An 11172-nucleotide genomic window follows, 5' to 3' on the forward strand; every position below is an offset into this window, starting at 1 on the left:
CTCTCGTGCCACCGATTGGCCTCTACGCTGCTGTCTTGTTCTAGACCTCCGCGTTTGTGTGCGTAAAAAAACCCTATAACCTACAGGAAACATGTACTCAGAGCAAAAAGGAAACAAAGTAATTTGCAGCGCCCGAAAGACAATTTGTGGTCAATTTTACATGTTATAGGCCTACATGTTTCTTTCTTGATGTATGTTATTTGACAACTACTGGCCTCTCACCTGAAATTACAAAATATTATATTTCCATTATTAATAATGATTTTTGACAGAAGTCGTGACGTAACAATTATTTTTAAGTTAACGCAATTAAACTTCACATAAAAATATTTTATAATATAGAGATAGAAATATATATTTGAAAGGAACCTATGTATAATTTCTCTCGTTTAAATTCATAAAGGGCCCAAGGAATTATATTATCTCCACTGGCTTATGCTTGAGGAATGTATAACATGGCCTTGCGTTCAGATGGTTTGAGGCAAGTAAACTCTATTGTCACGTGAACATAATAAAGGCATACTGGGGCAAAAACTCAGAAATAATGCCTTGAATCCTGAGGCGCTGTTATGGCAGGGTCCTAGGGGTCTGCGCTACGATAATAGGAACAGCTGCTCGTGCCTTCAGAACCAATCAGCTTACAATGAAGGACGCTACGTCAGCCCAATGGCCAAAGAGTAAAGCTGAAGCTAAGAGAAAGAAAGAAAGGGAGAGAGAGACAGACAGAAAGATACAGAGAGAGGGAGGGAGAGAGAGAGAGTGGCCCATCAATGCTGTGACCAGGCATCGGAGCTCAAACACACACCCCTGTCCCAATCGAGGAGCACAGCATTCGTGGACGATCGACAGTTCACCGGACTCTCACCCACAATTCCGACAAAAACACCCGGTTACTAAGTGCTCCCACCTCGATTTGAAAGTGGACCTAACACCGCCTTACTTTCTTGACATGGGAGACATGGGGGATCCGCCGAAAAGTAAGTGCTAATTATATTAATGTTGGCAAAGAATATCAAAGGAAGTGTCCGTATTGCTTTATTCCATGGCAAACTTCCTTGATGCAATATTATTACCTAATCTGAGATCATAGGCTGATTTGCTGAAAAAAGCTGAAGCAAAAGCTGAAGCAGCTGAAGTGACACATTTTTATTTAAATAAATATATAAATAAGTAGACCAAGTAGCCCAGGCCAAAGTTGGGTCCCAGTTTTTTAGGGTAGGTTATTTTAACAGCCGGCTATAGATTAGCAGTTGATTCATATCATTATATTATTATTGATAGTGTAAATTTAGTTAGATTGTGATTAGTGGTGGTAAATGCATTACATTAGTTAGTACATTAGTAATTACATGAGTTTACATTAGTGTATATATTTGTATCATTAGCCTATGCATTCACTGCTTAGGCTACGTTGTGTTCTTTTGAGAACACTTGCATTTTGAGAAGCACAATACCCTACATCTGAAATATCAAATAGCCTTATACTACACATTATACAAGTTAATTCACATTAGTTGTTGACAAAGGACAATTCTTTTGAAATAATACGATTTACTTGAATTATGAAAATAGTTATTTTCCCTTTCTTGTAATGCTACCTACTGCTAATTTAGCCTAACTATTTTTCCTCTTTTCGTTTCACCTACAGAAAAACGATTAATTTCATTGTGCGTTGGATGTGGGAATCAAATTCATGACCAATACATTTTGCGAGTATCCCCCGACCTGGAATGGCATGCAGCATGTTTGAAGTGCGCTGAATGCAACCAGTATTTGGATGAGTCTTGCACTTGCTTCGTCAGAGATGGGAAAACATACTGCAAAAGGGACTATATCAGGTAAAGCACATTTTGTTTGTCATTTACATGATTTATATATATAAATATATAAATATTTTACCTATATGATGTATAGCAACTATTGCATGTAGATCCTACAATATATCAGAAAAGGATGTAAGAAAAACGGCAATATGCTGAAGTATTTGGATTAATCTCTGACCATTTTGTCTATTAATTGTCAGTAATTAAGTTACGTTGCAATTAAGTTGTAGCTCACCGTGGTTCTTCTCATATATGTATCGCAATCCAATACTTGGATCAAATAGCCTTTTAAAATTAAAGCTGATGTCAAAGCTACTATCAGTACAGATCTAGTGTAGTCCACTGATCACGTTATATTCGTTTATATCCTACTGAAAGCAAGACGCTCACACTGGATGACAATACAGTGTGTGCAAGTAAAGGGAAATCGATAAGTGATATATATATACTCATGATGCTAATGATGATAATAATAATGATGACAACAACAACAACAACAACAATAATAATAATAATAATAATAATAATAATACAATATAATATAATAATCGCCTACAATAAAGATTACACAGATAAAAAACTTCAGGCCTAAGTTTAGTCTACGCTAGTCCTGTATCTGTATGTTCTGGTGTGGTCTCTAGTCTACATTTACATAAGTAGACTAATAAGGTCTTTATCAGTCCTTTTGTCCCAAATTCAACAATTATGATCCACTTTATCGGTTTTACTTTCCTTTCTGTTATAAAATGAAATCAGCCAAACGCATTTGAATCCCTCATTAATGTGAATTTGCAATATATTTTAAAATCTAAATATTTTCCTGTCCTTTTCTCCACAGATTATATGGAATAAAATGCGCAAAATGCAACATCGGCTTCAGCAAGAACGACTTTGTCATGAGAGCCCGCTCGAAGGTGTATCATATTGAATGTTTCCGATGTGTGGCCTGCAGCCGGCAGCTCATCCCCGGGGACGAGTTTGCTCTTAGGGAGGATGGCCTGTTTTGCCGGGCCGATCACGACGTGGTGGAACGAGCCACCCTGGGCGCTGGAGACCCCCTTAGCCCATTGCATCCGGCAAGACCCTTACAAATGGCAGGTAGGTTTGTCATTTCTAATCTTGTGAAATGTTTGCTGGCAGACTGTAATTCAACATTTTAACGATAACAAGCAAAATTATTTTTTCTAAAGTTAAATCCATCGGATGTGAAATAGGTCTGGTGGTTGATGGTACAGCCATTTGGCTCCCTTTTGGTTGTGAAACATGAGAAAATGTCTTTCCATTTTGAATTTGTTTTACGCTGATGGACATGTACATTTGTGACAGGCTTGACAATGGAACAAAGTGATGGCTTTTGCAATGAGGTTAAGTGCTTTATTACAAAGTCGCCCTTGTTTTCTGTATACTGTTCCGGCACTGACGCACAATATTAACATCAAGAGAGAGAGAGAGAGAGAGAGAGAAAGAAGCTTACATGTACTGTATATTGGTCACTGGCCAATGGCATCTTCACCACAGTTATAACAATATTTAGTGAATGAACATGTTAGCTTTGCGATTCGCTCGATAGTTCACTTCGATAGCATACTCATTGCTAACCAATGTGTGTGAATTTTAGAAACTGGGATTTTCGTCTCATCTCAGAGACAGAGAGAGTAAGAAAGGCTACAGTATGTGCTCCGTTATTTATTCATAACGTTTTTCGTAAAACTCACATAGAGGGCTCTTTCTTTTCTGATTAACCCACCTGCCGTGGTTTCCTTATGAAAAACGTTCTACATGTTTTACAGTACACTGAAATGCGTATCTGCTATGCGCAAGAATCGGTCCTTGCATCTAGCTTTTGTGCCACTTAACTATGTAATTATCTAAGAGCAGTGTGATAACTAGAACAGTATGGAATCAATGATATCCTACAAAATATGTGCTTCAAGAAAAAGCCCATCGCCTGCAAGTACTCCGTCGAGGGGGATACATTATATTAGTTGTCAATTACATATTTTCAGACGGCTCTCTTTACACTAGACCTAAATTACTGCAGAATGACACATAAATTAGTAGGACCCAAAAAAAATAGCAACTTCGGGTGGTCTGTTAGCCTAATTCTATTTGAATATTTTTGAATAAGTCTTTTAACGGTCTAGAGAAATCAAAGTTGTGAATTTTGTGATTTTAATTTGCATTTGGAAACAGACCACAAGCCTCCGCGCCCGTACCCTGCTCCAGATCGGTCATAAGAAGAGTGTAAATGGCTACAGTACCTGAAAGAACATAGCCTACCTACATTCACAGCATTCAGAATGATAGGCAAATGTTCCAAATGCGCACAGAGATTAATTAGGCCTAAATACATTTTTACGGTGTCAATCCTATACCTTATACACCCAATGCCCTGCTCTGGTGTCCAAAATATGATTTAAGAGGTGATAGGCTATTATGAGGAATTTGCCTGTGCCCAATCTACAATCCTCATTTACTTTTTGCATTCGTAAGATATTGTATAGCCTATACCCATTTCCCAAGGCCATAGGAGTGTGCGCTGATGTTTCATTCGGCATGTGTTAGCCACGCTTAATGTATATATAATGCCTTATAATAATAGCCCTATAATGTAAAATAGGCTGCGTCAGTTCCAGGGTTTTGGTGAAATAACGTGCAATGTGGTACAGCGTTTTGCACAAGTCTTATGTAATCATTGGGAGGTAAAGTTAACCCATAAGGTCTGCTAATTGGCCAGTTCCGGGACTGTTAGTGAGGAGGGAACAGAAATACGTCACCTTTTGAACTGCATGCCCACAGAATCCTCGACCTGTCAAACAGCACTGCATGTGGAACAGCGTCCGTGCTTTGCCTTTTTGATCGGGACAGCCAAACGCAAGACCATTAATAGGCCTACAACATATGTTTAATACAAATATCACAGTATTCGCATGCTTCACTATTCGAGTTGTATTCCGTTTGAATGAATCGTCGGGACATTTAACAAAACATATAGGCCTATTTCATAAATAAGTTTCTCTCCCAACCTCTGGTTCATGCCATGATAACGCAAATGATAGGCCAACAAGAAGAAAGCCGGAGCTGGACCAGTGTGGAAGAGGCATGTTTATTTACTCCTTATGTCTTACTTACAGCAGAGCCCATTTCTGCCAGACAACCAGCGCTTCGGCCCCACGTCCACAAACAGCCGGAGAAGACAACGCGCGTCCGAACAGTGCTAAACGAGAAACAGCTTCATACGCTGCGGACCTGCTATAACGCCAACCCCAGGCCTGATGCACTAATGAAGGAACAGTTGGTGGAGATGACAGGCCTCAGCCCGCGGGTCATCCGAGTATGGTTTCAAAACAAGCGATGCAAGGACAAAAAGAGGAGCATCCTTATGAAACAGCTCCAACAGCAAGCTCCCAATGACAAAACGGTGAGTAGGCTGTAAAAGAAAATCCATGCAACTGGTACAACGGAATAGGTTGCATGTGTGCATGAAAACCTAAAATGCCATAACGACTGATAAGCCTACCATCTTGCAAGCACTGTGTTTAAGATAAATCTGCATGTGATCTATACTGCACTTTGCCGGAGTGCACTTTTTTTTTCACTTACACGCACACGCATAGGCTACGCACGCACATAGCCACACACACACACGCACATAGCCACACACACACACAGTTTGAAGAAAATATATTTCCAGATTGTATCACTTATTCACTCAGTAATTAATAATATCAAATAAAAAATGTGTGTCTCAGACATGTGATTTGAAATATATCCGTTAATTTCCATATCTGACAACTAGTTTATCTGGGACTATATGCAGAATATCCAGGGGATGACGGGGACTCCCATGGTGGCCACTAGTCCAGAGAGACATGATGGAGGTTTACAGGCAAACCAGGTGGAGGTGCAAAGTTACCAGGCGCCTTGGAAAGTCCTCAGTGACTTCGCGCTGCAGAGTGAAATCGACCAGCCAGCATTTCAGCAACTGGTGAGTGCCAAGAACGCTTACAAGAAGCCACATAGGCTAAACACCCTATCGTAATAATACGTGGAATAATAATAACTACAATAATACATAAATAATAATAATAATAATAATAATACTTGTATATTTAATCTTTTAGGTAAATTTCTCGGAAGGGGGACCAGGCTCGAACTCGACAGGGAGCGAGGTGGCCTCCATGTCCTCACAGCTGCCTGACACTCCCAACAGTATGGTGGCGAGTCCCATAGAGGCCTAGGACACATGGATGCGCTCCTCTTTCTAACACTTCGCGAAGTCGATGAGGGACTTGTCCATCTGAGGAGTGAACATCATCCGTCGCGACCATCCTCAATAACTGCAACCAGGCCGCTTTGTATGAACAACCCACCCGGTTGCATTAATACACTGTGAAGACAATCATGGGATTTAAGGCGCTCGGATCCACGAGACAAGAAAGACACGAGTGCACCTGCCGAGCGTTGCAAAAAATACTGTGTGAGATGATTTAGCGTTCAGAAGATTCACCTGGTAAACAGAATTACTGGTGTGTACCAGATGCAAGATTAAAGTCGAACCGTCCTTGCGCATCATGCAGCATGGAAAGTTCCGCTACATCACCTCCCTGGTGTGGAGTGTTGTTGATTGGAACAGAGGTTTACGACAGGTTTGCCAAAAAATACCCACACTATATCATTTTTTTTACTATGGGTGGATCTCTGTGACATACTGCGAAAGACGTTTTTTCACACCCATGTGTAGGCTGATGCAGTGAACGCAGCTGTTCGTGCCTACATCACCACCCAGAGACTGTTGGTTCTATTCTATTGCAGCTTGGAGCGAGACAAGGCCGCAATTAGCCCATGACATTTGGAAGGAAAGGCAGAGAGGTCTACAGCTTTCCCAGATTTGTTTTGTTTAATATTTTTGGTTACATGGTCTCATTTGAAGCCCAAGTACTAAAGCATTGCAACAAGGTATACCTCTATTTTGCCACGAACTTGGTGGGAATTTTATGTGTTTGTGTCCGTCCAAGAACATTTTTTTCTTTCCCAAAGATGTGTATAGTCATAAGTTATAACCATTGATTAGCCCTGGAAAATGGTTACTTTTTGTTCGTTCCTGTATTACAAAATTAATAATGATAATAATTTATTATTTATTGTCGGAAGACCTGCCACTTTTTGTGTACCTTTCTTTGCTGAAGTAAAAAGGAGTAAAACAGATGATGCTATTGTGGACTCTGAATTGTCAGTCAGACTTGATGTGTCCTGTCGTTTGATTACATGATGTAAAATAACGCCATATGTAGAACTATATCAGGAAAATTTCAGTAATAAAAGTTTGACGTACTGTACGCAATGCGTCCATGTATATGCGACGATCCATTTTCATTTTGAAAGTCAATGTGATAATAAGTTGGCAGTTAAAGTAAATCTTTGGCGATTTTAACATGAAAATATTTATTTTGAATATTGCATTCTGTCAATTGGTTGTAGGTGGATAGGTGTAGCCAACAGAGGATCAGCACAAAGCAAATGTAGACTAATATGAAATAACCATTTGGGTTACGGTGTTATGGCTGTATTATAATTTGAATTCATTATGTTCTAAACATCCAGTCAGTTTCGGGTTTGGTGAGGCAATTCCCCCAATATTCACGATATGCAAAACGCAAAGAGAAACATCCATGCCATCTTTCTAGAATCGTATGAATTCACAAGTGAACACTCACGCAAATCGCAACAAAGGTGCCAGATTACACACACACACACACACACACACACTCATGCATAAGCATCGTCGCACACTGATGCATGTAGGCTATGTTCGCAAGAGCATCAGAGCGCCAGAGACACACATGAGTAGATGGCATGTAGCGAAAGTCTTGTAACAGCTGCAGGCCAGAAGGGAAAATGTTGTATACACTCCAGAACAGAAGCTTAGATTAGACGGATTAGAACACGTTTATTTTATAGGTGATTCAATGAAGTTTTTTTAGGACGCAAATGTAAAGGTTACTGCCATGTGTAATGAAGGCTACATATCTAGATATGTGGGCATTTCTTATTAGTGGTGAAACGTGAAAACAAAAATGTCTGAGCCATTCAAGAGAATCACTTGCACAGAAAAATATTTGTGGCTGTTATCTTACTGTTGCTTTTGCTTATGTTGTTTTTTGGCAAATGCAGTTTCCTTAAATTTTCTGTCAGTTGTAAGTTAATGAAAGACGGCGTCATCTCCAAAAGGACGGATGCTTCACCTCAAATGTCATCTGTAATTCTCATAGATACCAGCTGAAAGATATTTTCAATTTAGCGCAAAATTTAGGCCTGACCACCACCTGACCACCGGTAATGCTGACCACCACCCTCCGATAATGAATGGAATGCGACAGCACAATTGGCGACCATTCCTTTATTTGGGAGAATTTCAATCAAATGATTACAAAGCCAATTTGAATGCAAGGAATTTACACTAAGATATGTGTCCCCTTCAAATATTGACACCATCCACATCAAAACACAACACTGATGCAAAGGACACGACTATTTCTGCAAGCATGTTTTAAGTTTCAGCTAAAATTTTGAATACTCTAGTACTTTTATCAGAATATGAGAATACACATCAGAGTTTTAATTGTTCATTCAGTGGATGAGGTATGTCCAAAGAGTCCTGTGTCACTAGGCCTTTGAAAGCTCCCATGTGGACTCTCAGTCCTATATTCCCTAATCTGGTGTTAACAAATAGGCATGGGACTCAGGAAACACTATTTGTCCCAACTTCATAGGATTTTGCACTTGTTCATTTCCTTGTTATTTTATCACGTTTATACAAAATTGCAAAAACAGGGGAACATACAACAACTTGATGATGGCGAGTAGCTTGATGATGTGTCTATCACAAATCTGTCACGCATATGTCTGGGTCTGGCACAGATCTAGTGAGGATCTGCTGGGGCTTCGTCTGACCAGGACCACCATCTTTCTACTAACTGGACCTTCATCTCGCGGCACAGTGTCCTCTTTAAACAGAAAGGAATGAGAGGGAGAAGTGAATGTGGAAAATGTCTTACAAATAGTGAACAATTGAGAAAAAAAGAAAACAACTGTAAAAAATCTTCAAACATCTAGGTAATTATGAAGTAGGCATTTGGACATGCTGACTATTCATAGCTAGTTTTGATAGCCACCTGTGAACCAATTGTGCAACAGCTTCTGATTTTCTGTACCATTCAAATCCTCTAAAAGGAGATGTGGTGTTAAATGAGAATTTACTTGGCATCTCAGAACCAGTTGAATTTTATTGCATCCTAGAAGCATGTTTTACCCAAATCGCCTAACACATGTTTAGCGATGGATTCTTCCAAAAATGACGGCCTTAAGAGAGCAGCACAATGACTATAATCCTGATGTCATCTGAGGTGACCTCTCAGGGAAACCGCCGATGACTGACAGCCTCATCTCATCAACTGCTAACAAAATAGCAGCAGAACAGGCTGTGACTGGACCGAGGGAGGGGGGGGGCACTTTATTAACATGACACAAATGGTAGGAGACCATGCAGGGGACTATCTTGTGCATTGTACATCTTGAACGACATTCGACAGCTTTTGGAGGATGCTTAATCGCACAGCGGCAATACTGGGTCTATAGGGTCACCTCTGGGATTGTAAGGGCCGGAATATTTTTTATTTCAGAGCAGAGGTGAGGCTGGGGGGATCTAAATAGCGAGTCGTGACTCTTGACACTGGGGGAGCATGTCTCTGACAGGCGGGTCACTTCGCTGGAACTGTGCTTCATTGCACAATGTGATGCTACTCAATCACGCAACCTCTAGGAGGTGAAACAGGCACCAAGGCTCCGATGTCTACAGAAATAATAAAAAAAGGATCTAAAACCAGCTGTCTGTTTAGCTACAGTATGTAGCTTTTTGGTTACATTTGCACTTTTTTGTTTGTTTTCAATGTGCATCTGCCAGTTTGTGAGGTAAATTGGTAAGAGGTAATTAAAAAGGATGAGTTGAGAGACGAATGAAATATCTGTTATTGAATGAATCCTTGGCATGCGTGTGTGAATGTCGTAACTCTTGAGCACTTGTGTCTGCTTCTCTTTGCCTAAGTACATGAAGCAGGTAACCATTGTTTTGGCTGACATTACACGTGGACTGAGAGAGTGAGGCCATCATTGCATCTTTTTTTTTATGACCAATCCTTCTTATACGCCTCTGTCAGCCTAATTTGCTGAGCCACACACCAAGTGACATTGTATGCCCAAGTCAGTCCCCCTCCCCGAAAGTGCCTCCTTTTATTCTTCCCTTGTGTGGGCCACAGGGGGAAAGGGATGGTGTGTGTGTGTGTGTGTGTGTGTGTGTGTGTGTGTGTGTGTGTGTGTGTGTGTGTGTGTGTGTGTGTGTGTGTGTGTGCGTGCGTGTGTGTCCGTGCGTGCGTCCGTCCGTGCGTGTGTGTGTGTGTGTGTGTGTGCGTCTGTGGGGCTGTCACGGGTGGTGGAGGGGGGCTTTTGCAAGCAGGACAAAAAGTCTCAGCAGAATACCACTCGGGTCTGTCTAGCTCGGTGACCGTATTCAGCTCCATGGCCGGACCAAACAAAAGGGCTACTGTACCTCGAGGAGGCTCAGGCTAACAATCGTGGGCTCCTGGATGACACCCGATTGGATTGTGAGGCTGCAGGAAAGGGAACAGAATGTTGCGCTGCCCCCGCCACCGCCCCCCTTGGAGCAGGTCCCTGGCTCCTGAACCACAACACTGGGGTGTCAGAACAACCGAACTGCTGCTACACTGCCTGGACAGCATCTTCGTATTTACCCATCCGGCAGGAAACGGCAGCGTCTTACCTGGCATAATTAGGTCACCAATGGATTTATTTTCTGGATTTATTTTTCTCTCTATGCCAGATTCCTCAGTAAATACTATGAACCATTCCCTCATTTTTTTCTAGTGTTATGTAACAGTCACAAAATATCAAAACAGTTTTATCCAACCTACAAGTCAAAAGTGCAATTCTCATTCATCTGTATTGTTTGCAGGCAGTATATCAGTACAGCTAAAATGATTACTCAATAAAATGATTATTGTTGAACTGATTGAAAATAATAAGAAGTAGGGTAATGACGTAACATCTGTGTTTAAATAGTCATGAAGAAAAAGAGCTATTTATGTGTTGTTGTATTTTTGTATTGCTGTTTCATTTCTTCATCACATATCTGGGAACCCCGAGACCTGGGTTGAACTGGGACTCGGGGGATGGGGTCAGGTTTTTTGACAAGTCTGTTGTTCCAGAGGGATGCCCACGGTCCAGCAGAGGATGTGTGGAAAGGATGCTTTCGGGCCCTTAGCCTATTTTGAAT

The 11172-nt window shown here is 40.9% G+C and overlaps 1 protein-coding gene across 4 annotated transcripts; it reads left to right on the forward strand.

Moving 5' to 3' along the window:
* The first annotated feature begins 555 nt into the window (after window positions 1–555).
* On the forward strand, window positions 556–7029 carry isl1a (ISL LIM homeobox 1a). 4 transcript variants are annotated; one of them, XM_048242490.1, is made up of 6 exons: window positions 556–977; window positions 1649–1838; window positions 2662–2921; window positions 4961–5244; window positions 5623–5811; window positions 5948–7029. In XM_048242490.1, the coding sequence occupies exons 1-6, from the start codon at window positions 644–646 to the stop codon at window positions 6062–6064; spliced, it is 1374 nt and encodes a 457-aa protein (XP_048098447.1). In that variant the 5' UTR covers window positions 556–643; the 3' UTR covers window positions 6065–7029. The 4 variants fall into 4 exon arrangements, with proteins under 4 accessions (XP_048098447.1, XP_048098446.1, XP_048098449.1 ...); XM_048242489.1 differs by having other exon boundaries at window positions 561–977; window positions 4958–5244; XM_048242492.1 differs by having other exon boundaries at window positions 562–977; window positions 5644–5811.
* Window positions 7030–11172: the final 4143 nt, after the last annotated feature.

Source organism: Alosa alosa, chromosome 5 (assembly GCF_017589495.1).
Source record: "Alosa alosa isolate M-15738 ecotype Scorff River chromosome 5, AALO_Geno_1.1, whole genome shotgun sequence".
NCBI classification, from domain to species: domain Eukaryota; kingdom Metazoa; phylum Chordata; class Actinopteri; order Clupeiformes; family Clupeidae; genus Alosa; species Alosa alosa.

Coding starts and splice junctions, on each gene's coding strand:
- isl1a (XM_048242489.1), top strand. CDS start 644: ATGAAGGACGCTACGTCAGCCCAATGGCCAAAGAGTAAAGCTGAAGCT. Junction 978..1,648: donor CATGGGGGATCCGCCGAAAA/GTAAGTGCTAAT, acceptor TTTCACCTACAG/AAAAACGATTAATTTCATTG. Junction 5,812..5,947: donor AGCCAGCATTTCAGCAACTG/GTGAGTGCCAAG, acceptor TTAATCTTTTAG/GTAAATTTCTCGGAAGGGGG.